A 26905-nucleotide genomic window follows, 5' to 3' on the forward strand; every position below is an offset into this window, starting at 1 on the left:
AAACTTTTCGACTTACAAACTTCCTTCTGGAATGGATTAAGTTTGTAAGTCGAGGGTTGACTGTAGTCCTATTCTCATTTTCCTCAGCATGTGAGCAAGGGAGCACCTAACACTGTCTTCTCAATCATCACACAGAAAGCACAGTCTTGGGAGGGGGAGGTTTGTGTTCACATGGAGGCTGTCCCCATCAATAGAAGCATCTCCTTTTCAGATACATCATTTTCCACACAACGAAAAGGAAGGTGGACAGGGCAGAGCTATGCACTCCCTGAGTTTCCCGTTGAAGAAAGTGTGATGATTAATGGATTTACAGGACTTATTAGGAGACAAGAGAGGGAAAGACATGCCTGAGAATAAAAGTGATTATTCATGCTATCTTAAAGGACTTCAGACTTGAAAAGCTCATTGATTATATGAATAATGCAAATGTGAAATAAACATGTCATTGCTATTTAAAGAATGAGACAAAACATCATGGTTCTCAGAATGACTGAAATAAGTAAGTCCTAGGCTAGTTATTCAGCCACAAGCAAATTTGGATGTAGCAAAGGATGTGATATGAAGGAAATCAAAGAGGTTGCCAACTATTTTGACAAAATAATTAAGAAAATATAGGCAAATTTGTTATTCTAAACCACGTGGCAAAACAAGTCAGAACAGGGACAATATGGCGCCTTGTTGTTTATGTTTCATTCCCAGAACATTCAAGAAAATAAGAACAATGTTCTCTACCTTTTCTCATATTGTGATCTTAGTGAATCCAAGAATACGTCCAGTTCTTAGGCCCAGCTAATGTACCAGACCAAAGAATGAATAAGACTTTATAAATCCACACTCTGTAAGTCCCATTGATTTAATAGGTCTATTTTTGTTGGTCTTAACATTTGGATTTAATCCACAGTATTTTTGAAAACAATTTGCCTATAAATAGAATGGAGCGAAAGTGATGGGGTTCATTTTTTGATTAAAATTGGCAGACTTTCTCTCCAGTATCTGAAAGTCTAACATCAGCACAGTAGACTGCAAGAAATGAGTCATTTTAGTGCTAGACTTCAAAGGACTTGCCATGAGCATACAAATACAATGAAAAAAAGTACTAATTGTTTTCTGTTACTTTTTGCACCAAAACAAGAGAGAGTGGGTAGGGAGTGGCAGTAAACATGGTGAAAGAGGGAGTGCAAATAGTGGAGAACAGATGTAGAAACTGGTCACAACACAGGAGGTGAATCATGGTGGAGCATTACAAGAAAACGTTGATGTTTTAATCATTTCTGTGGACACTGACACAGAAAATCGTAGAATAAAATACGGTACATTGGATATGTGGATGCAGAGAGTGAACCATGAAGAACCATGTTAGAAAATATATGGGACTGTGTAAGGTTCTGAGGTTCAATTTATAAATTTCCCATAGCAGAGTTTCCATTAAAGGTGTGGTATATAAATCAAATCAAATCAATCAATCAGTCAATCACCAAGGCTGGAGGAAATGCTAGATTTCCAAAGGGAAGTGATTTCATGAATTCTAAAAGGATTTATGCAGAAGTAAATACATTGGTTTTGTACAGCTGGTATATACAGAAGTGCATATTTTCCTGTGCAGACACACTTTAATAAAGTTATCAGTTTTCTTTTATAAAAGATTACCTATCTGCAGTTTCTTCTTTCATGAAACATGTGAACAGACACAGATTAGGTATTTGGCATTCTTTTTAATAAAAGATTGTATTGCTCTAGTTTGTCTGTGAGGAACAGACACAGAAATAGGATAAAGCAAGTGGAGAATTTCATCCTTCAAAATAAATTATGTGAACATACATAACTCACGTAGTTCCTATTTCTCTCAGGATTTCTTCAGAAACTGCACTCCTCCATTATTTAGACTTTTGTCCATTTGTTACATACTTTTCTGCATGCTAATATAATCAGGAAGAGCAGGGTTTTTATCTTTGGTAATTTTGGAGATGATTTATTCAAAGCACTGTGTAATTCAGCACTTGATTCAATTTTTGGTGACTCTAGTGTCCATTCAGAATTTGCATCATCCTTTGAAAAGTGTTTGCCATTTGATGTCCTTATTTTTAGTATGTTGGACCATAGGTTGCTTTAATTTGATCTATTGTTCCAATTAACGTGGTCCAGAGTTTGTCACTGGAATTCAGAGACCTGGGCACAATTCCTGGCTTATCCATGCCTGCATCAGGTGGCCTTCAGCTAATTATTTTCTGCTGGAGTCCATTTCACCTCCACAAAGTGGGAAGAATTACTGCCTCCCCCAAAAGGTTATAAGAATCAGGGAAAGATCATAACAATGCAGTAGCTAACGAAGTGCACTTTAGAATGGCTCTGTTGCTGAGCTTCAAAAAGTTGAACCTCCGCTAAATAAAATCATCTCTACCTTTCTTTGGTCTTTCTCTTCAGTTTGAGATCCAGTGGATGTTGATTCATTGTGACCCTCAGCGACCCCAGCGAGAAACGTGCAGTGAACTTACAGCCAGGAGCTCGGTAAGAAAGAAAATGGCTTAAGGTCAACAATTAAGTGCGCTTGTGCTGCAGATCAAAAACTCCCTAACATATTTCCTTTCCAAAGTTATTAAAAGAGACTGAAGAAACAGATGGGGTGGGCTGAGGGCTGTTGTCGTCTGACAGCTCTGTTTATGGCACAATCAAGGCGAAAGCTGCTGGAAGGTATACAGAACTACCTGCAGGGCAAAGGGTTAAAGAGTGCATGTCATTCAATCCCTCCTTTCCAGCCACCAGCTTTTCCTCCGATATCTCTCTCCGCTACCCTCCTCCACAGCCCTTCATTAGCAGAATAACTGAGCCTTTTCCAGGCTATGGCTTTCTAGGGCTTTGGGAGGAGTGCTTCTGGGGGCAATTTCCTCCCCCACCCTGCTCACATCCTATAATCCCTCAGTGGCAATTGATCAGGAGAAGGTTCTATGGCTAACTCTCTTCAAGGCAAGACGTTGCCCTCCCTGCTCTGGATTTTCCTGCAAGTGATCTGCCTTTGTCTATCTCAAGTAAGTTTTTCCCTGACTTCTTCTTTTCTTTTCAGATAGCCGAGACGACCATCAGGGTAAGTTTGAAAAGCAGGATGTTTGCTCAGTGTAGAGGGGTGTGTGTGAAAACATTTCTCTGTCCTCTTCAACAGAGGGGCCGAGCGGTTCTGCATCCTCTCAATCTGCTCTAAAAGTTGTGCTCTTCTTCCCTTCGATTTTACCCATGCGTTCTTCTCCCCCCCATCTCTTTTGTTTTTTGATGGGCAGTATGGATAGTTGTAATGATGCTGCTATATCAGAAAAGATACATATGCTGCACTGAGCTTGCCAGGGGCATCTAAGGGTTGCAGACAAAAGGCTTACCTTGGTGGGACTCTGGTTGCAATCCTGCAGGGCAGTTCTCATTTCCTTCACCCTAGCCGAGACTGATTTGCAAAGATGTGATTTATGCAGAGAAGTGGAAGGAGGGTATCTTCTTCCCTTTTGCTGGTGTGTCATCTGTCTTTCAAGAGTAGTTTTACTGTGGCCTGTGTAGCAGGCTGGATCTAGACTTATCCAGTCATACTTAAGAGTAAATCTATTGAAATAAGGTCTCCCCTCACAGTTTAATTGGGTTATACGCTTATTGATTTGTTTGGCAAATAAGCAAATAATTCTCCTCTCCTTCCCATTGTATGCGTAGAATCTGGCAAGCCCTCTGCACGGAACAGAATTTGTAAAGTTCAGTACAGCCTTTCTCTTCTGCAGAGCACAGTGAGGTATTATGGACACATACTTAAGGTGATTTAATCAGATGGACGCATACTTAAGGTGATTTAATCAGAAAATATGATTTCATTTTAACTTACTGATTAATCAACTGAACAGTGGTATGTGATACTGAGATACTGAGAAAGAAGTTTGCAGAAGGAATGTTTCCCATCTTACTCTTCATCCTGCCATTACCTGCACTCTCCAAATACAGTAATGTGAGATGGAGTAAGTGGGGCTTTTCTTGGGTGGAGGGAACAGAAAACGTCCTTCCAAGGAATTTCACTGCGTTGGTCTTTCTGAGGCTCCCAGCCAGTTAGTTCACAGTGCAGCTTTTTGTTCACAAAAATAGACCGAAATTCTAGGGGGATGGTCTCGCAGAACTGGTGTGTCACAAGCCACCATCTTATATCCAACTGCTACAATAAGCAATAAACCTTTGGAATGAGCGGGAGATAGGTGAGAACCTTATTTTAAGACTAAATCTCCAAAGAATGTCAGAAATAAAAGTCTAAATGACTAAATCAATCTGTTCCAGCACAAGTGAGGTTTGGAAAGTTTACTTCCTGCAGGCTGTCTTTGCTAGAATTTCACAGCCAGCATTGCCAGTCCCAAATATTGGCTGGGGAATCTTGGGAGTTGTAGACCAAAACTGTAACTTTCCCAATCTTTGGACACAATGAACAAAACATCCCCCCAAAAACTTGAAATCAGCAAGATTTCTTTTAACAGGTATCTCTATGGAATATTGTGCTTATTTCATAGACACAAGAATAATAAGTAATTTTAATTTTTTTTAAATGAAGAAAACACTGTGGTGTCCCTGACACTCTTGACTAGTTTATTTTCACATGTACTACAGGCTCAAATACAACTCACTCTTTTGCAATCTGAATTTTAAAAAAATGGGCTTTTAAAGTGTTGGCTGTGAAAACTGTGGCTAGAACTGGAATTCCCACAGCTCGAAATTGACAGGCAAATAGGTGCCCCTGAAGCTGCTTTCACCATTAGTAGTTCACCTTCTCTGCAAGAGGTGTGAGGGCAGAGAAAGGGGCCTCAGAGAAGCTGAATTTATACAAAGCACCTATTGTGAAGCTAACCCTGCCTGGCAGTTGGAATTTAGTCATAAAAAGCAAACAGTGGGGCTATGTTGCAGAATTTCAAGGCCCACCACAAAATTATTTTGAAATATGGCTCTCTTGAACACTCTGGGGTTTTGCAAAAATGTAGTATTTTTGGAAGGTGCAAAACGTGTGTTAAGAAAGAAAGAAAGAAAGAAAGAAAGAAAGAAAGAAAGAAAGAAAGAAAGAAAGAAAGAAAGAAAGAAAGAAAGGTCTTTATTTAATTGAAAAATCTCTACAAAAGAAAACATTTTATAATGGGCCAGAGTGGGTTATGTTCTCAAAATTTTTTTAAAAATACAGTATATATCTCTGATAAAGTACACCTGGACATATAGATTTAATAGGGGTAACTGTTGCTTGACAGATTGTTGTGAACACTGGTGCTTATTTGCAGAGGTGGGATTATTTTCTCTCACAGGCTGATTGTTGATGTTACAAATAAGTTAGTGAAAAACTGAAACCACATTTTTCTTTCCCTATTTGAGCACTGAATTTGTCATATATGGGGCATATCCTCTTTCCCTCTCCAGACTGCATTGGAAAAATAAAAAATTTATTAACTCTGCCTCCATCCCCCACCCTCAGTGATCAGCAGTACCACCACAGCTTAACTCCTAGTGCCAGGCAATTTACATACCTTTACACAAAACTTATGGAACCATTAGGTTCTCCAAGATCTTTCTTTGGTCTCTTCAACCCATTGGGGCCTAGAAGCATTCTGGGGAAATCAAGATGTCAGGAGGAACTGCAGGTTCAACCTGCAGCATGCCTGGACTTTTCCCACAAGAAATGAAGAACGAAGGAGCTGCTGCCTTTGCTGCTTCTTTACAAGGTGGGAGGAGAGAGAGAGAGAGAGAGAGAGAGAGAGAGAGAGAAATAGAAAATGGAGGTAAAGAGTGAATGGGGAAGAGAGTAAGCAGAGGATGGGAGAGTGAAAAGAGAAAAAGAGAGAGAGAGGATGTTGGTGGGAGAGGTAAATAAGAGAGCATCTGGCAGAAGCATGGAAGAGAGTGAGTGCTGGAGGAGAGTGAGAGGAGACACACACATCAGGAGGAGAGATGAATCCAGGAGGTGGAATAGACAGGACTGCCTCATGGCCCTCTCTACTTTGGCGACACCACCATAGCCCTGCATTGTGCTGCTGTGGCAATATATTCTCCTTAGAAATCTCTGAAATATCTCTCCCCTGTCCACTACAGTACATACCATAGTGATTGGCTGACTGGAAGTGGTTAAAGGGGGTGGTCCTCCAATTGGTGCTGGACCGCGACTCCCATCAGCCCTCCACAACACAGCTGATGGCTAGGAATGTTGGGGATTGCCATCTAATAACATTCAGAGGGCTGCATCTTCCCTTCGCTAAATTCTTGAATGTAACAACCTTTTATAGAATGTAATGTGTGGTTGTGTAACTGCTATGGACTATTTGGTTCAGCCCAGTGGGTGAGGATATCTTAGGAAGGACCTGTGATTCAAGATCTGAGTTGAGAAAGAGCAGGAGAGGCTGGTGTGGCGTCCACCCTCGTGCCCCTTTTGCTTGACCGTCAAGCCCCAGAGCACACAAAGGCAAACGATTCTCTCCTTTCACTGCTGCCACCAGGTGATCTCTATATCACCATTACTTCAGAAAGATTCCGGTCCACTCTTCAAGTTCTTTTAAATAAAACTTTGGTTTATTGATTACAGAGATTGATTCATAAATATCTTCAGTACCTAATCACACCTCTGAATTTCCCAGACAGCACTATTACTCTCTCTGACTTTTCTCTAGTGCCTGACTCTTACATTTCTCTTACTGACCACAGACTGACTCAGGCTTAGTCTCTTATAGCATCTCTCTTGGCTCCGCCTCTCAGCAACATTAATATGCATGAACCATTATTACATAACAAACAAAAACCATTACATAGTATAACATGAACCATAGACCTAATAAATATAGAACGCTACAGAAGGGGTGACTGGTCCCATGGAGGATAATGCGGCCCTTGCCACCTTCCTTGGGTGAAGGCTTTATTTATTTATTTATTTATTTATTTATTTATTTATTTATTTATTTATTTATTTATTTATTTATTTATTTATTTATTTATTTATTTATTTATTTATTTATTTATACACCTCCTGTTTAGACCACATCTATTCTGGGTGGCTTACAATAAAATAGCAAAGAGCAATAATTAAAAAAACAATTTAAACAACAATAATAATGTCATTCAGGATGGAAAGGTAAAGATCAAAATAGATAAGTAAAGTGAAAGAGTAAAAATGAAAAAGTAAAAATCAAGTAGTGACATGAGGAAAGGCCTGCCTAAAGAGTCAGGACTTAAGTTGGCTCTTAAAAACAACCAGCGAGGGAGCCAGGCAGATCTCTGATGGGAGACTATTCCAAAGTTGAGGGGCCACTGCCAAGAAGGCCCGGTTTCTTGTTCTTTCTTTCCTGGCCTCCCTCGGTGTTAGGCTCCTCAGCCATCTTTCCTGGCTGTAACAAGTGATTCAAGTAGATCTAGGTGGGAGGAGGTGTTCCGCTAGATATCGAGGTCCTGAACTGCTTAGGGCTTTATATGTCATCATTAGCACTTTGAAATCAATGCGGAAATGAACGGGCAGCCAATGCAAGGTGGCCAAAGTGGGGGAAATACGTTGGTGTTTTCTCGTCCCACTAAGGAGTATGACTGCTGCATTCTGCGCCATTTGAAGCTTCTGCATCAGTCTCAAAGGTAACCCTACATAGAGCGCATTGCAGTGGTCTAATCTTGAGATTACAAACACATGGACCAGAGTGGTGAGGGCTCCACCATCAAGATAGGGACGGAGCTGGGCAATCCGCCACAGATGGAAATAGGCAGAGTGGACCACTGATGCCACCTGGGTTTCCATGGTGAGTGCCATATCCAGATGGACTCCCAAGCTGCAAACCTTAGTCTTCGTGGTGAAAGTTACTCTCCCAAAAGAGAGGGAGTTTCCAAAACCACCAATGGAGCGGCTGGCCACTCTCAGGCCGATAAGGCTTGGACCTGTTTCCTTTATGTTATGTATCTCCTGCTTTGGTCGATGAATATATTGGGGACTTCATTGTTATTTGGCTTCAAATAGACATTTAGATTTTCCCTGTTTCTTTAAGCAACTCCTATGCTGGTGCTGATGAAAACAACTCTCTCTCTCTCTCTCTCTCTCTCTCGTTTACACATTGTAGTATCCAGTTTGGGGCTGTGCTTATATCTCCATTGTCATCCTCGGGGGAAACAGTAGCTCCTGCCGTTGGGCTGAACCAAATAGTCTCTTAGGGGTTGCAGTTGCATTGGTCTTGCATAGTCCATGGCGGGGGGGGGGGGGGAGGAGGACCAGACAAACTAGGGTTTTGAAAACTCTGACCAAAACAGCAGCACAGTTCAGAATGACAGTTCTAGTACTCTGGGTCACTGGAGCAGGGAAGCTGAACTCTTGCCACAGAAGGTGAGAGTCGGAAGTATCCACAGCTTCCCTTGAGTGTGTCTGCCAACTTTCCTGTTCCCTTAAGTGTGCCGTGATTTCGACACCGCCTCTTCCACCGCTGTTTTGACGGCTCTTTTCTTTTCCCTCCAGAGAGGCCCCCCAGGTCCACAAGGCCCTCCAGGCCCCCCTGGGCCCCCAGGAGTTCCTGGCATCGATGGCATAGATGTAAGTATAAATTGCGCATGTCCTAAATAGTGCAGTACAACACAGCTGGCCGTTGAGGAATTCCTCCCTTATGGTCATACAATGGAGTTGCTGTCCCTTCTGTGAGTATATTTTAACATGCAATCCTTGCCTTTGGCAGTACTCTGTCGTGCCCTGTTCACTGGAGGTAGAAATTATTTAGTGGTTCTCTCTGCCAAGAATCTTAGGTCTGCATTCCAAGTCACGTATCACAAACGGCTAGTGGAATGAACCAAGCTTTATTTTCCACGTTAGCTGTATTAGTCCTATAATGAGATTTCTTCTCATTTGTACTAGGTATTATGTGAGATTAGTATTTACAATCTGCAAATTACATTAAATGAAATTAGCAGGAAGGGAGTCTACTAGCACTCCTAGCATCCAGGGCTTCTCCTGATAATATATGTGCTTGTCTTTTAGATGTGAAATTGTAAAAGCAATTACAAGATTTCAAATGCATCTTATTTTACTTTTTCTCTTTTTCTATTCCACTAGGGTGACAGAGGCCCTAATGGGCCACCAGGCCCTCCGGTAAGTGGCTGATGGCACTTTGTGTGTTTTAGTCAAATATTGCATGTGGAATAGCTTATCTTCTCTGCCTACATCTATGGTCTTAATTTATCAGTACCTAAATGCTTCCTGCAGGGTCCAGATGGCGATTCAGGTAAACCAGGTGTCCCTGGAAAACCAGGAATACCAGGAGCTGATGTGAGTAGCATTCTATTTTTCTCCAAACAAAGCAAATTCTGTGTCCATGAGATGTGCCTCTGGTGTGACTGCAGTTTAGGCCACCAATCTTAGTATTTCTCAATGGAATCTTTCAAACTAATGGAAACATTCCTAGGAGAGAATGCATTCTTTCCCAACTAGCTTGGAGGGAGGGTACCGTTGTTGCGTTATCATATGTTACAGGGCAACCTCCTCTTTTTTTGCCTAGGATAGGACAGAAAAATAGGAAAGGAAACGTTACGCTGTGTAGAAAGCATCAGTAGCAGGAAGGTTAGTGAGAGCAGTTTCTGCTGCAAGACAGTGATTCAAGATTTGTTTGGGTAGAATCAGCACCTGCAGTAATCTTCCTTTAATGGTATAGCTGCATAATTTGAAGCACTGGTCTTAATGTCCTTACTGGAGCCTGCAAATGCAAAACATACAATTAGATTTTTTAAAATTTCTTAGATTGCAAATCCTATAATTCCCAATTCTGAGGGTTCTGTCTGAATGTACACACACCAAGGGATGTGGTGGTGCTGCGGGTTAAATTGTGAAAGCCTCTGTGCTGCAAGGTCGGAAGACCTGCAGTCGTAAGATCAAATCCACATGACGGAGATAGCTCCCGTCACTTGTCCCAGCTCCTGCCAACCTAGCAGTTCAAAAGCATATAAATGCGAGTAGGTAAATAGGTACCACAACAGTGAGAAGGTAACGGTGTTCCCTGTTTAGTCGCGCTGGCCACGTGACCATGGAAACTGTCTATGGACAAACGCTGGCTCTACGGCTTGGAAACAGGGATGAGCACCACGCCCTAGAGTCAGACACTACTGGACTAAATGTCAAGGGGAGAGATTTGATGGGGGTCAAGAGAGGAGACGGAAGGGAAGTCCAGTTCTGAAAGTGAATGCCTACATATGTATTGTTGTGTGTAATACACTGAAGTGGCAGAGTCCAGGAAAGGTTTACTCCTTCATTTAGCTGAATGTATAAGATAAACATCTACACTGAAAACTTTGACCATGACTGTGATTTAGATATCACAGCCTGCCAAAGGACAGCTTCGTTTTTCTGGAGGTTTAAAGTGGATTAGATTTCTGCTATGGAGCTTGAGCAAAAATTCATCAGATGGAATAAAATGGAGATCTGTAGCAAGTAAAAATCAGTGCCTAAGAATCCTGCTTAAGTGAAACAATTAATTTTTTGGATTTCAGCTACCAGTCCTTTGGCAGGTTTGAAGTTGCTAGCATAAGAAATGGTGATGTATTCCTTCAGACAGTAAAAGAATATATGGCACCTAACAAGGAAGCATGTTAATAAAAATATTTCTTTTTGAGAAGCCTCTCCTGCCTTCAGCTTTACACCTCCATAGTTTATGTGGGGTTTGTAATGTTTTAAAAGAATCTTGGCAGATGAATTCATGGTTTTAGAACAGTAGCTGAGGTGCAGGTTGTGAATATCTTTTCATTTGAACACTGTGCTCACTCGCAAAAATACATGTAGGTGAAAATGAGAAAGAGTTTTGAGCTTGTATGGGGCCTCCTTTTAGTTTCCAAAATGTCATACCATTTATATTCTATCCCTACCCACAGAATTATCTCCTCCTCCTCCTCTTCCTTGGTACCATGTAGATTATCCTTATGGAAAAGTGTACTTAGGCTCCAGGTTGCATATGACACAGTGGGAGGAGTAGCTCTGAACGTTCTTCGCCAAACTGGTAACCTCCAGCTGTGTTGGACTACATCATCACCAGCCAGAATGGCCATTGGTCTTTTATTACCAGTTCTGGGAAAGGTTCATGACTAGCCTTCAAGTGCATACCACTTAAAATGGTTGTTTAAAAGGATACTCACTGTTCAAATACACATAGAAGCTAATCCACTCAGTTCTTTATGAATACTGTTAAAAAACCACACTTTCAGAAGAGGAGCTAATAGAGATGGCGGGAACCAGCAACAGCAAACCTCCTCAGAGGGAACAGCACAGACAAGAGTAGGAGAAGAGCATACAGTGGTTGATTTTGTTTGTGCCACCTTATGTCAGTTCATTGTTGTTTGGTTATATGTTTTATTTGATTTTGGGTTTTGTTGTGTTATATGTACACTGCCCAGAACAGTGCTGTGTGCTAATGGGGCAGTAAATGAATGAATGGATGAATGGATGGATGAATGAATGAAATAGAGGCCTGAAGGTTGTCTATAATGTAATAAAAAACTTCCATAAGGATTATAATTCAGAATGTGATCATCATTCAGCTCAGAGTTATTATGGCCAATTCATGGATATTCTGATTGTGGGAGACCATCAGGAAACAATTCCTGTATGCCGGGTTAAAATCAATGTTCTGCAACAAACATTCACTTTCAAAATGAAACTTTCTTCCCCGCCCCATTTGGTCCTCCATGTTGCTTCAGATCGAGTCTCAGAGGGGTTCCCAGCCCTCACAGTTAGTTTTTGGGGTGCACAAAAAGCAAAAGAGGAAGGAGAATTGACCCCCCCCTTCCTCTTTTAACTGACAGTGGAACCATCCACTGATGGTTCCATCAGCAGAACCATCACATTCAATTCTGGCCATAGATACTTTGTGTGGAGAAATGGATTGTGTTGTGGATTAGGATTGTAGAGGTCCTGGTTCAAATCCCATTCAACAGTGAAGATCACTGGGTGAATTTGGGCCAAGGTTAACCTAATTTACAAGTTTGTTGTGTGGCTAAAAGCAGGGAGATACAGAGCACGTTCTCTGCAGGTCATTGGCAACATTCCTTTATGGGTTGCAGTAGGACCCCTATATCTGTAGGATTGATATCCGTGGTTTCATTTATTTGTGTTTGCTGCAGCCCTATATATAACAGATGAGGGTGCCTCCTTGTGGTCTTTCCCCCATTGTATGTTGTATATAAGGTTTCCTCATATCCACAGGTTCAAGCATCCTTGGTAGATGGTGGAACCAGTCCCCTGTGGATATGGGGGTCCCAACAAAGCAGATTTTTCCATCTGTGGTCCTTGGAGGACAGGTAGAATAAAAAGGAAACTGAAATATGAGGAGAACCTTTTTAAAAAGTTCTATGCACGTTGTTTCTGAAGACTTCTGTACCTCACGCTACTATCCATAGGTTTGGGAAATAAGTAAAATGTGTGTCTGTGACACACAAAGATGTTAACTATGGTGTGTAATCTTAGTTGTTTGTTTAGCTTTAATCAGGAAAAAGATTAATTTAGAGGAGTCATAGTGTGTCTGAGTCATAGTGTGTCCAGAAAGGTAAAGCAAATTAGCTTTTAATTGCAGCTTTGAAGTTTAAAAAAAAAAGCGTGCTGCTTATATACCGCCCCATAACGCTTCAAGCACTCTCTGGGCGGTTTACAATTTTAATTATGCAGGCTACACATTGCCCCCCCCCCCAGCGAGCTGGGTACTCATTTTACCTACTCGGAAGGATAGAAGGCTGAGTCAACCTTGAGCCGGCTACCTGGGATTGGAACCCCAGGTCGTGAGCACAGTTTTAGCTGCAGTACAGCGGTTTAACCACTGCGCCACGAGGCACATTTTCCTGATTATTTATGGTGATAGCAATTCACATATCATTTCCCCTTTTCTTTTTTTTTAAAAAAGGTACATGTGTCAATTGTATTGCATATTTAATTTGCAAAATATTTTTCCTCAGAACAATCTGGTGACAAAAGTCATATTTTATAGTCGTGTGAGGCAACAGAAATTCTGATCCATAGAGGTGGTTTATGGGCTGAGCATAGAGTGGGGGTTTAACTCCAAAACTTCTATTGCTAGGTGGGAGGTACTCTTCTGCCGCAGTCATGAACTGTCTTTTTGATTCACCCAATTTGAGCCAGCAGAGATAAAATGAAGCCCCCTACATGCAAACTTAATCTTTCCTTCTTTAATCTATTTTTTGTTAAATATTGCCATCTTGAAGAATATATTTATTGTTTATTGTTTGTTGTTTATTGTCTACTGCTTATAGTATATTATTGATTTTTTAACTTTTTATTTGTTATATGTATATGTCACTGTATTTTTACATGTTTGGAAGCCGCCTAGAGTGGTCATGCTGACCAGATAGGTGGGGTATAAAACAAACAAACAAACAAACAAATTTCTGGACTGCATAGTTTATGGGTTGTTTGTTTTATTTCCATTGTTCCTATTCTGTAATTATTTGGGTATCAGTGAGCTGAATAACTGTGTCAGTAGATGACAGGTGAATCCATTGGCTTTCGCTCTCTCTCTTTAGTACAAAAAATGTACCAAAATGCAACCATAAATATTTGGGCTTACTGTATATGTTTTTTTAAATTAAACTTAACATGTTAGGGTCATTAAATGACAGCATAGGCTTATGTTTGAATACAATGTAGAAGCTATGACACCCCCCCTCTGTGTGTGTGTGTGTGTGTGTGTGTGTGTGTGTGTGTATCTGCTATATGTATATGTACAGATATGTACTTTAAATTAATAACTGTGAAGGAAAAGCAAACCTGTATCAAAATTAATGTTTTCATATTTTAAAATGTTCTTTAATAGCTCTCCGATTTTTTTTTAATTCAGTGAACAAATGGTAGTTTTTAAAAGGCGAGAGCTTTTAGTTCTAGCTCTTTTGGCTACAAACCACTTATTAAAGAAAGGCAAAAATTGGATTGCTTTGGCTTATATTGTTAAGTCATGTAAAGCTGATAATTAATGCAGAGTGGTTTTTATTCAGCTATTTGCTTGTCTAATTTTTATATTATGGTTGACGTCAAACCCCACTGTAAGAGTTATACAGTTGATGTCAGATGACAGCATTGTTTTTATATGGAAAAAAAGAAACAACATAAAACTCAAACTTAAGACAAATGCAGGTTTCAGACCAAATGTTGCATCTATATAATAATACATGTTATACTTTTCCTGTGACATTTTTCATATCCTTGTCTTGGAGTTGAGCCCTAGGTTCCTTTTTTTCTCCCAACTGTAGGAATCATTCCATGTGGGAAGGAAATCTTTTCACCCACCCTTACACACACACAAAAAAAAATGTGTTGCTTTGTTTTACTATAACTGTAACACAGACAACTTTGTTTAATTTATTTATTTTATTTATTTATTGGATTTTTACCCCACCCCTCTAGACCATGTCTACTCGGGGCGGCTTACAAAATAAAACGGATCAGTATAAAAAATAAGTTTAAGTTTTAGCATTTTCGAAACAACTTCTTCTAGCAAGCAAAAATGTAATTATTACTGCACTAAAAGTTTATTCCCTTTTTCTCCAGGGACTGACAGGTCCTGATGGATCACCAGGTCCAGCTGGTCCGAAAGGACAAAAGGTGACTAAAACCCATTATTAGATTTTCTTTCAGTTTTTCAAGCTTGGGGCTATTTATACCATCACAAATAGTCAAGATATTTGCTAGCTGTTGATTCAGAGTTTTATTATTAGAGAGTGCAACATAGGTGTAAAACTATCCCAAGTCCTCATTCAATCCCTTCCAAATTATTTTGTTCACTGCAGTATTATTTCTTGATTCTTCAAAGTAATATGAAACTTTGTTTTTTAAACAGGGTGAACCTGGGTTGCCTGGAGGCCCTGGACTACCTGTAAGTGATCATTTTTATTGTGGTATCTGTTTAAATAATACAATTGTTTGATGTTTGCTAAGATAGGCTTTTTTTAAAGACAGAAGGAAGTCTTCCATCCATAATCTTTGAGGGATTCAGTAGGTCTAAAGCAGAAGTAAATCTTTGAGGGATTCAGTAAGTCTAAAGCAGAAGTAAAGCAGAAATCAGGATTCCTACCTTAAAATCAGGTGTAATTACTTACAGTCTTCTTAGCTTTAATAAGGGCTGCCTTTACAATTAAGGGCTGCCTTTTAAAAACTACTTTCTTTGTGTGGTCTGTGCTCTTAAGGTGCATTATGGTGACCCTCATAGAGTTTTCAAGGTATGTGAGATATTTAGGGCGTGTTTTTACCAGAGCCACACTCAGTGAGTTTTCATGGCCTCAGGAGACCATGTCTCCTCAGTCCTAGTCTGTTTATATCACACAGGCTGTCCTTAATGGTAAACAAACAAACAGGCAAGCAAGCAGTTTAATAAATAAGATTGGTTATATCCTGCAGAAGGCACAAATCTGCAGAGCCCTAGCTGGAGTTCGGCACTTGGAGTGCAGTGTTTCTGTATATACTGTCCTTTCTTATGCAGCTTCTTGTGCTCACCAGAAGGCTGGGGATTTTCTCCAGAGGTACAATTCAACTCAGCAGGAAAGACCTCATGTGGAAAGCAAATACGGCAAATCCTTCCCCTTTCCATTTATACACCTGGCTCTGTGGAGTCCTACTGCTGTATTTCTTATAACCATTGTCATAAATTCAATTGTTAGTGTCTAGAGTAGCAGGTATGTGGGAAGTTGGCACTTACGTTAAATTCCTTAGATTCAGTGGGTATACTCTAGCTGGGACTAAGAACTGGTTTTAAGTCAGTGAGTGTAGATCTGGCAGCCAAAGACTCAGTTTAAGTGTCAGTGTGGGGTGATGGATTAGCAGTGGAGAAATTCAGGCACAAATTTGCTTTCAGCTATGAAACACATACAATAATCGATTATGCAATATTTCTCAGCCTAGTTTAGCTGATGAGATTATGATAATGATCAACCGTGAGTAGTGTTTATTTACATTATTTATTTGCTTTTATTACTGGATTATTATTTATTTTTTCCACCATGGGCCACTTTCAGACTGCTTTCAAAGAAAAGATCAAAGAGTAACACATTACAGCAAAATATTTAATTAGAGGAAGAAGGACAGAAATAAGATGAATACTGTAGGGAAGCCTTAGTTTGTTGGCTCAAGACAGTTACAGATTGTGACTCAACAGGAGGTATGTCTGTCTGTCTGTCTTTTTGTTTGTTTGCTAAAATGTTAAACACTATGTGAAGCTGAGGATAAACAGGATGTTGTGAAACAAATGTGAAAGGGGTGTGTGAAAGCAGGATAATGTTTTTTATCCATATTGCAAGCAAATTGCTATAGTTTGTGGGGAGGCAAAGCTAAGGTGGTCCTTGCAAACACTGGCTTCCCAGTGGAGAGATTTTACAGAGCATGTGGTGAATGAATGATTGTTCGGAATAACTTGCAGTAGCTGCCAATTTCAGCAGACTGAAAAGAGGAAAGTCACCTTGAGGGGTTTTCATAACTATGTTATTTGGAGGGGGGCGGACTACACCCTGTGGAGATGAAGTGTATCTCTGAGGTATAGAGATCTACATCTATAAACCAAAATACCAGCAACAGTTTAAGATACAGCAAAAACAATCTCCCTTAAAGCATAGCATCCTGACTCCTTGTATGATGTGGATAGATAGCTCAAACCAACCTGGCTGATGATGGAATGACCTGATGCATTATAGCCATTATGATGCTGGAAACCATTGCTATTGGCAAGTAGCAGCTATGGTTGCATAGGGAAATTGAGTAAACCCCTTATAAGGCCCCAAACAGTGGGCGGAAATAGCATATCATAAGACTAAAGCTGGCTCCTCTTCATGCCATGCTGACATTTGTTTGACCACCATTTGTGTTGCCACAAATCTCCAGGCTCCATGTATGGCATGTTATTTGTTAACCATTATATTAAAATTGACAGGCAGCAAAGAGCAGCCATTTGGCCCTCCTTTGCCTGTACAGGATGCTGTTGCAGAAACAGCAGGAGCAAACTGTTCAGTGTACTGATTCATTGATGGCTTGATCTGAGGCCAGAACAGAAAGGATTCTGTGGTACCCGGTTAGCATGGCACACATCAGCTGAAGGTCTCCTTTCTGAGAATGGAACTCAAGATTAGGGATATATTTTATTTATCTCCAAGAGAAAAAAAGAAAAAGAGATAGGGTTTATGGAGCAGAGTGATACTGGCCAAGATCTGCTGGAAGAGTGGCTGCTAGCCCAGAAATATTTCCTGCTGAAAGCAACCTAGGAAGCAGTGGGTGTGTTGCCTGACCTGTAACAAGGAGATCTAACAGCGTGGCAGCATATTTTACACAGTCCCCATCTGCGCAGTATGGTAGCAGAAAGATCTTTGGGTGTCGCACCCCCACCAATAGTGTTTATGGCAATGTGATATACGAGTGTGAGTCAGGGTAGCTTTGGCTCTACTTGATCTTGGAACTCCTTTTTTTGGGGGGGGGTCCCTATCAGGCTCTAGGGTTCAAAACTGTGCCAGCCTGGACCTAGGGTCTGTTTGCCCACCTGCTTTCAGTAGGAAGGAAAACAATCACCAGCCTCACATGGCGTACGTTATGAAACACGATTGTTGGAGTGTCATCAAATAACGTGCTACTGTGATACTCATTTGTGTGCATAGCTGTAAGGGATAAACACACTATGTCTAAAATAGGCTTGTTTTTGGTTTTGTCCAATTTTGCTCATTTTTAATGAGATCAGAGACGTATTTTATGCTTTTGGCAGAACGGAGATGCTGCTGTGGTTGATTCACATGCCTAAGGGGTCCGTGCATGCTTATATTTAAAAGAACAGAAATTTCATTCTGCTAGATTTTCACGCATTCAGTCTTAAATCTGTTCTATCCTCTTTCCTGATGAGTCTGTGATTATTAGTTTTTAAAAGCTACTCCTCCAAGGGTGAAATCCTATTAGTGTTTGTGTAAGGTTCATGTAACTTGCTGCCACCAGTTCTGGCTAATTGACGAAGCGCTGGATCACATCTCAGTTGCATAATCAGCTACTTGAGGAGGAACCTCATGAAGATGTGTTCTGACACCTCATCAGTTTACTGGTGCAGCTGTGGGAAGTTACACAATCCTTGTGCAAATGCTGATGAGATTCATTTGCAGTGCACCATATCAGGCTGGGTGTTATAGTTTAAAATGCTCCCTGATGTAAAACACTTCTATCATGTAATAAGCCAGCATATCAGGAAGAAAAATGGCAGCATTTTCTTCTCTGCATGGTGCATTGCCCCCCTACTCCGGAATAACGATGCAAGATAAGTATGGAATAAAACATGGGCCACACTTTATTGAATATTCCTTAATTGCCCTCTTTAAAAGGGAGGTCCTGCCATAGTGCGGAATCAGGTTTTGCACAGGGTTCTCAACAGACTCCTTACCAAACAAATGGGCAAGTCCCTAGCCCCAAGATCTTGTGGTCATGAAGACAGTGAGAGCCTGGCTGGCCCAAATTTGACCACCCCTGGACCTCAAGCCACCTTCCCCTTGGTGACCTTCAGTCTGGGTGTGGCCCCAGTGCATCTTTCCCCCCAAGCACTGTAATTGTACGATCCGCAGTGCTGAGAGGTCAGATGAGCTATACATTACCTGTGATAGCAAAGGGGACTCACCAAAACCTGTTCTATCCACACTACCCACCATAGCATAGCGACTAGCAACACTAAATCCCATGCCCGCCATCCATCCTATTGAGCTCCATAAGCAGGCCTCCTTGGATCTCCTTAAGGAGTATATCCAATCCTCTATCCAAGAGGTGCACACCATCATGCCAAAAGAGTGTAGGCTTATCTAAACAGATCTAGTGACCAATCATTGATCCAAGGCCATTGCATACTGCCCAACACACTTCTTTGTTAACACTCCTCCGTGCAGTGTTAATTTGCTGTGCGTGGCAAGCCATTTTCCACTCATGCTGTTGATTGGCTTCTAGGGCAGCAAAACAAGACATTAGATTGTCCACAAGAGCTTTAAGCTAAGCGTGTTTAGGGCCCTGGAGTTGGGTCAAATTCATGCTGGTAGCTTCGATGCCACTGTCCAACCATCTCATCCTCTGTCGTCCCCTTCTCCTCTTGCCTTCACACTTTCCTAACATCAGGGTCTTTTCCAGGGAGTCTTCTCATGAGAGGGCCAAAGTATTGGAGCCTCAGCTTCAGGATCTGTCCTTCCAATGAGCACTCAGAGTTGATTTCCTTCAAAATGGATAGGTTTGATCTCCTTGCAGTTCAGGGAACTATCAAGAGTCTCCTCCAGCACCACAATTCAAAAGCATCAATTCTTCAGGGGTCAGCCTTCTTTATGGTCCAGATCCCACTTCCATACATCACTGCTGGAAAAACCGTAAAATCAATATTCCTAATTACCTATTTATATTTTGATATATATGTATTTATTACTAATTCAAAGCACACACCTAATCCTGCTGGCCGGGTGGGGCAAGGCGCCCAACTTACAGAGCACTGTCCCAATATTCCACTCGACAGCCTTGCTTATAAAGTATAAATTTTATTTATTTATTTATTTATTTATTTATTTATTTATTTATTTATTTATTTATTTATTTATTTATTTATTTATTTATTTATTCCCAAGATCAATTAATGTTAGTAATATATGCTATCAATTCTTCGTATATTTATCCATTACGATTGAATCGCAAGTTGAATCAATGGTTTAACTGGTCTTCCTATTGCTTAATGAGTTTAATTTGCACCCAGGCCCAGCCTGGCCAGGCTTTGGTGGGTGCGTCCTGCGCTCCCGTGCTGCACTCCTTCCTCACTCTTCCCCTTATTAATTTATATAGCTACCTGTTTTGTATTTAATATTATTGTTATTCTTATTTAATTTTAACAATAAAGTAGAGCCCCTTCTCCCATAAATTGGCTCCTATAAATAAGGAGCTGAACGCTGCTTTCAAACTGTGGTATGTGTGTTTGTGCCGATGCAACCCCCTTCCGATCGCCCAATCGGAGCTACACAGTAAAATTAGTCACCAGTTTCAAAGCTCTGTTCTCCTTCGTGTCTGAAAGGTAGAGGCTGTTGGGAGAGGGGATTGCCCCTTAAGAAGGGTGCTCCTCCCCCTCCCCTCCCAGATTGCATTTGTGAAACCTAGGCATGTCTTGCGATATCCCGAGAGGGGAGCAATGGTGCTCTGTGCTACCGAAGCAAGCTCGGTTGTGGAACCAGCATTTCCACTGCATGCATGGAGATTTTCTTAAGCTGGGGAGTCACTGAAAGTGTAAGATTGTATATAGATTTCATGCTAACATGGGCATAAACCGCAATTTGGTGTGGTTCGCCCTACTTCCCAGTGCTGCCCCACTCAGAGGCAGCGATGCAGCTTCCCAGCTTTGCCTCCTCTGGTGTGTGCTCACTCTAGTTGGTTCTTCCACTGATTCACGTGCAGTGTAACTGGAACTTGCAGTGCAACTGCAACTTACTTTATCATAGTAAGTTGCTGTTAAATAAGGTCCATTAGAATCAATGCAAATTATGGAAGAATTGATTACTAAATCTCCATTTATTCAGTGGGCTCGCTCTAGTGTGATTTACTATACTAAGCAATAGGAATTTGGTCACTGTTTAAAACTCTTCATGCTCTGTCTATAGTGCACTATCTCACCCAAGTTAAGTAGACAGTTTAGTTTGCTGGCTCCTAGTTATTACACTCTTTGAAGACTGGTAGCCGTGTTTGTTTGTGCAAGCCTATCAGCACAATATCTTGCTTCTAGTCAACTGAGAACAAAAATCCACAATAAAGTTTGGATTGGATTTAAGTTGGCTGGTTTCTTTTGGCCCTTTCTTACATTTGTCTGATTTTGGGATGGAGAGGGGATGAAACTTCAGGGAAAATCCAACTTGGGGGATGGGGTAGGTATGTCTGGAAAGCTATTGTCATTGTCTCAAGAGGGAATATCCTCTTCCCTCCCCACCCCCTAACTGTTTTGTCAAGGTAAATTTAAAGGTCTGATCAGAATAAAGTATATTAATGAGCAGCCATGATGAACAGATGTGTAAAAACTGAGTCATGATGACTCAGCAGTGCTGACTCATGCATGATGCAACACATAATGTGATTGGACACAAGCAGATCTGTATGTGTATATATGTGTGTAACTGAACAGTTGATCTGTCTTCCTGCTTGGTGATGAATGGCACCTCTTATGCTGCCAGACTGAACTGCTGTAAATGTCTTGTAAATACATGTTGGTGGAGGAGAAGCTACTGGTGTGTGCGTGAGTTATTCTGGACTACCTGGACTGTTTAATGCTCTTCTAAACCTGCTGTTCTTCCATGTTTATGCACTAACATGTTTGATTTTGGAAAAGATGATAGCAGCTAGAGCGCTGCTCTCCAGACTGTACCAATGAGGCTTCCAGCCTGGCCCATGATCAGCAGCCTTCATGAGTAGAGAGGGTGGAATGCTGATTTCCCTGGTCATTTGAGACAGCTTCCTTTTTATTTGGGAAGCTGGCCTGGTGTATAGCCTGGTGCTGTGAAGAGAAGCACTGGGACCAGTGGATACACCCTCCCCCTTTACTCGTATTCATTATGCTCATTGCTTTTGATCTCTGGCCCCAATTTATACTACCAGATACAAGTCTCAGTGGGGTTGGGGAAGACGGGGACGGCAGCCACAGCTGCTCTATCCATAACAGCAGGCTGAGGAAATACCAGGCCGCTGAAACTGCATTATATCCACAGCTACTGCCCAAATCTGTGCCCTGCCTATTACTGCTATTTGCCCAATCTATCTACCCCCTGGTAAGCTTTGAGGTGATATTACCACAGCCTTGTCCATGCTTCCCTTTTTGCTGTTAGTAGGGCAGTTTGTAATTTTTTGACATCTAACTTCTTCAAGCCCCATGTTCCTGCTGAATGAGTTTCCTCTTCACTGGGTTTCCCTTTTAACAACACGCGTGGACTTGTATGATGTACTTCAACATCACGAACTGGCGCTTCAAAAGTCAATTAATTTTTTTAAATGGCATGAAATAATATTTACATCACTTAATTTGGCACTTATAATAAAAAAATAACCAGTCAAGACTTTAACAATAATACTTTACTGTTCCACAGGTGATTTTTTTTTAAAAAAAACTCATTCTAAATGCTCTTCTTGCTGTTCTTTATACATTTTGATATGTAACAAAAAGTGGATATACAGAATAACAAATTTGTATTAAACATTTCTTTCCCTTCAGGGAAAAGGGACTCCTGGATCTCAGGTAAGCAGCATTTAATTTATTGATAATAATTAATTTGACAATAGATCAAATTGTTCCAAGGGGATGACTTTGATTATTTTATTTTTATATTATGCCTATTCATTTGTAACAATTCAAAACAAATAAATAGTAATCTTCAGATATATGATTCCTTTGCTTATCTTTTATTAATTGGACTAGACTATCTTATAGAGTGTTTCACTAAATAAGATCATGCCTTTTTCAATGCAGGGTCCTCCTGGCATAGCAGGACTTCCTGGAGAAGTGGGAAGAGTTGGGCCAGCTGTGAGTACTTTGCTGCCTGTTCCAATAAGTCAGTGAACAAAATCTTCCTGCTAAATAAACAGCCCATGTTTAAATAAGGATGCTCTCCATGGTGGCGGCTGACAAATCGGCCATAAGCACACTGATCTAGCAATAAGGCCTGGAGCCCATTAGGGTTATATGGGGATGCTGCCATTTACAGCTTCCCCATGAAAAAAATGATCCCAGCTATGGCTGTATTGGCCCAAATCCTGTTGCTTACTGTAGTAAAATGCACTGGAGCTTGACATTGAATCAACGTGGATTTAATGAGTCAACTCCTCAGCATAAGCCGTTTTAAATCAATGGAATCTATGGAAGAGTAGATTCACCAAATCCCTATTGATTCAATAGGTCTGTTCAAGTAGGATTTACTACACTATGCAACAGAATGTTGGTCATTGTTTGGAACTGTTTGCTCTGTGACTATCTAATACTGCGCAAATATTCATGTGTGATGCACAACTTGGGAAAAAGAAAGAAAACAAACTGTCTAATCTATTACCGAGCTGCTGGGCCCACAGCAAGAACACAATGGGCTTACAAAGTAACATCATAAATCTCTCCAGCCAAAAACTCAGCCAGAAAGAAGAGTTAGTCCTTACATGGGGCCTGTAAGAGGATACAGCTCTGTGGTAACTTGGAAGCCCTTTTACAAAGAATATTGCCTTTACTGTTGCTGCTATTTTTGTTTTTTTTCTAAGGCTTGGGTTCTAAACTAAGTGAATGGAAAGATGTTCATGGAAGGCATGTTTCCCTCCCCGTCTCCCTCCTGTAGCAGATTACCATTCCTGTAAAGCCCCCCACCCCGGACAGCTACAGGGCCTTTCTGGACACTGGTGGATGTGGCATATGGGGCTGCTGAGGAGAGAAGAATTGTCAAAAATTGGGTCTTTCCTTTTGGGTGATTACTGCCTTCTTCAGGAGTGGCCCTATCCAAATTTATCCAACAGGGAGTGTGCTAGGAATCCCTAGAGTGTTCCGTGACACTCTGGAGAAGCTTTTAGAGCATACAGACACTTACAGAAGAGAGAAGGGGATACGCTATTTTCATTGCATTCACTCCATTTTGTCCACTTACCTTTGGGTTTGAGTCAGGAATATTATCTCCCAGGATGAAATGGAAGCATTTACAAAATAATCCCCCAGTCTTGGTCATTGTTTTGCATTCTGTGTGTGGGGTGGGGATGGGGGGGGTGGGGAGCGGGAGACCTCTACTTTGTCTCTCCCATGATAACTAAAAATTGAGATCACTCAGTGAAAAGGATTGGCAGTGTTGGCAAGAAAGGACAAAAAATGTTACCACAGGAAATACAAAGGGAGCACCTATCAGCCTTGGTCAGTGAGTTGCCATGGAAGTTGAGTTTGGCAACATCTAGAAGGCCACTCATTCTTTTATCACTATGGAGATAAATATTCTACATCATTTCATATGAAGTTCCTGGTAACATCTATAACCACGAACACTGAATTCCTCACAAATGGTCTGAAATTTTAAGTCTTCTGAGTTACCAAAAAACCCCCAAAGTGCTCCACAATACTCCTTGTTTTAAATGTTGTTATGATAGGGTATTGCTTCGGAGATACTGTAGGCTTAATTATACATAACAAGAGGGCACAGTCATCACATAGGGGTTGTACTTCGTCTGTGAAAGATCATGTGCTTGAAATAATGTCCGAGTGAGAGAAATTGCGGCAATTTTCATGATTTGTCACAGCAAAAAGTCTGTATAAAGACTCATTTGAATTTGTCTTATCATGACATCCTGTTTTATAATGTAGTAGTTTTACATGGATGGTGGCTTTCCACACAGCCATGTGAAGGAAGCTCCATATATTAAGTTGCTTATATGAGTGTTTCTGCTATTTAATTTAGGACATGCAAAGATTGCTAATACAATTAATACCAAAAAAAAAAAAAAAAAAAAAAAAGGAGTGGGTGAATATTACAAGTGGTTACATTTCTTCAAAAGGTACCTGGATGGATATCTGTGTTGGGATCTAATTACACTGTTACATTGCAAGTGTCTATCTGTCTGTGTGGCTGTATGTGTAGTAGAGAATTTACAATTCAATTCAGTGCATGTCTATTAAGAAGTATTTCCCATTAAATTCAGCAGGCCTTATTCTCTGTGTGCAGCTGTGTATAGCTATAGCGATGACATGTGAGACTACTAATGTTCCACACATAATCTTGCCCATTTTTAAGTTATATTTTTCCTGCAGTGGCTGCTACTTTTTCTAAGCAGTTTTAGAACAGGAGATAAGCATGGTTACAGCCTTTCTTCCTCCTGTCATTTAGAGCACTGGTTCTTAACCTTGGGTTACTCAGGAGTTTTGGACTGCAACTCCCAGAAGCCTTCACCACCTGCTGTGCTGACTGGGGTTTCTGGGAGTTGCAGTTCAAAAGCATCCGAGTAACAAAGGTTAAGAACCACTGATTTAGAGCAGCTTCACATTCTGTGCAAGCATAACTTTCTTGAACGTAGACTATGCCCCACAGTATTATCGGTCTCCTTTATGGTTGCTTCAGGCTTGTTTGTAAGAGGCTTGAACCTACTGTATATCTCTTTTATAGTTCATTGGTATGTGCTAGTGATGTCTCTGAACTATTTAGGGTGATCCTGGAAGGAGAGGCCCTCAAGGACTACCAGGACCTCCGGGACCCAGGGTAAGTTTGTGAATGTAATTCTAAAGTTATCTAGATGGGAAATGTCTCACATTTCATTCTGTTTTCCACAGTTCTTGTGGTAATCTGTGGAAGATGATTTCTGTGTAGATGCATTCTTCTGTGGCATTCCCACCAGGGGGCCCATTTAACCCTGCAGCGATGCGGCAATTGTCAAGCCTTTCACCCTGTACAAGATGCCAGTTTTCATATTTGGTGCCATTTATGGAGGAAACATCTGGAATCTTGCACTGTTTCTGGACAGAAAATAGAGGCCAGAGTTTTGTGAACCAATCCAAAAGGATTCTTGGACTGCATTCTTATTTCCCATGGGCAGAGGCTACAACCTCTTCATTATCCACTCATCCTGCCTCTGAATGCTGATTCCTCCTTTCGTAATATTGGAGAACACACTGTGTCTTTTGTCATGGTTGAAGGTGAAGCTCTGCTTTCAGCAGCGTTCAGCAACAACAATGAATAAACAACATGTAAATTCCATGTGAGAAATAATTTGTTATAAATGAATTAGTTACCTTTGATTTTCAAAAAAATGTTATTTTACTCATGTAAAGACCAATGTGGTTATTTTGAGCAATGATTATTGGTTCTTGTTTACTTTAATGACTTTTTGAAGTCATTTGTACTGATTATTTTAAATTTTAATGATTTATCACAATATTTAGTAAATTAATTTTTTGTAGAAATCACCGAATAAGTTAACTGCTCTCATTCATTAGTGTTACTATATTAGGGCTAGCACTAACATTGCCACGCTTTGATCTTAGGCTTACTTCAAGGCAAGACTAAAAATAAAAACAGGCAGAACTCTTTTACAAAGTCATGTTTCACATGCATCCTTCTTTGAGAGGAGACTCTAGGATGGCACTTCATTGTGGGAAACAAACACGGTCACAAGACTTGGCCTAACTTAAATACCGTGCATTGGCATGAATATTTTTCCATGTGGGGAAAAAGTGTCTATGTAGTAGAATTTTTATTAGAATGCCTATCCACTTATCTGCCTTATTATCTAAAAATGGTTGAGTGAAAGAGAGATATTTGAGTTATTTATTTTATTTATCTTATTTTTCATACTTTTATACCTTGCCATCTGACCTGGGGCACACTGTTATTGTGTTATTGAGACAATGAGGTCCATGTAGAAAAACCTTCCACTTCTGACTTATCCTCATGTCATTGTGGTAAAGAGCCTCATAGTACAGTGATTAAAGTGCTGTACTGCAGCCAAACTGTGCTCAGGGTTCAATGCCAGGTAGCCAGCTCAGGGTTCATTCAGCTTTCCATCCTTCTGAGGTCAGTAAAATGAGTAACCAGCTTGCTGGGGTGGGAGGCAAGGTGTAGCCTGCATAATTAACTCGTAAACCGCCCAGAGAGTTCTTAAAGCACTATGGGGTGATATATAAGCAGCATACTTTGCTTTATCCTCTCTCCATTTTCAGGAGAAAATACAGATGGCTTTCTGGGGGCAGGTGAAACAACATTGACTTGTGGAAAGACATTTCAGACTGTACAGAACTGTGTTGTTTCTGATCTTTGTTCATTTCCTCCCATGTTTTTAATTTACTTCAGGGAACAGTTGGCCTTCATGATGGAGATCCATTGGTAAGATATGAATCCTCTTGTGCAGAAGAAACATGCTTTCCTTTAAAAATATGCATTTCTTATTTATTCTTGCTTTGTGACTTCTTTT

The 26905-nt window shown here is 40.7% G+C and overlaps 1 protein-coding gene across 1 annotated transcript in view; it reads left to right on the plus strand.

Annotated features, from left to right (window-relative positions):
* The window catches only part of COL9A1 (collagen type IX alpha 1 chain), a 100992-nt gene that overhangs the window by 19452 nt on the left and 54635 nt on the right, over positions 1 to 26905 (plus strand). The window contains exons 3-13 of the mRNA XM_078386115.1: positions 2422 to 2505; positions 3059 to 3079; positions 8462 to 8536; positions 9050 to 9085; positions 9200 to 9262; positions 14531 to 14584; positions 14820 to 14855; positions 22200 to 22223; positions 22455 to 22508; positions 25144 to 25197; positions 26785 to 26817. Of these exons, the coding sequence (XP_078242241.1) occupies positions 2422 to 2505; positions 3059 to 3079; positions 8462 to 8536; positions 9050 to 9085; positions 9200 to 9262; positions 14531 to 14584; positions 14820 to 14855; positions 22200 to 22223; positions 22455 to 22508; positions 25144 to 25197; positions 26785 to 26817 (534 nt within the window). The remainder of the gene's footprint in view (positions 1 to 2421; positions 2506 to 3058; positions 3080 to 8461; positions 8537 to 9049; positions 9086 to 9199; positions 9263 to 14530; positions 14585 to 14819; positions 14856 to 22199; positions 22224 to 22454; positions 22509 to 25143; positions 25198 to 26784; positions 26818 to 26905) is intronic.

Source organism: Pogona vitticeps, chromosome 1, assembly GCF_051106095.1.
Source record: "Pogona vitticeps strain Pit_001003342236 chromosome 1, PviZW2.1, whole genome shotgun sequence".
NCBI classification, from domain to species: domain Eukaryota; kingdom Metazoa; phylum Chordata; class Lepidosauria; order Squamata; family Agamidae; genus Pogona; species Pogona vitticeps.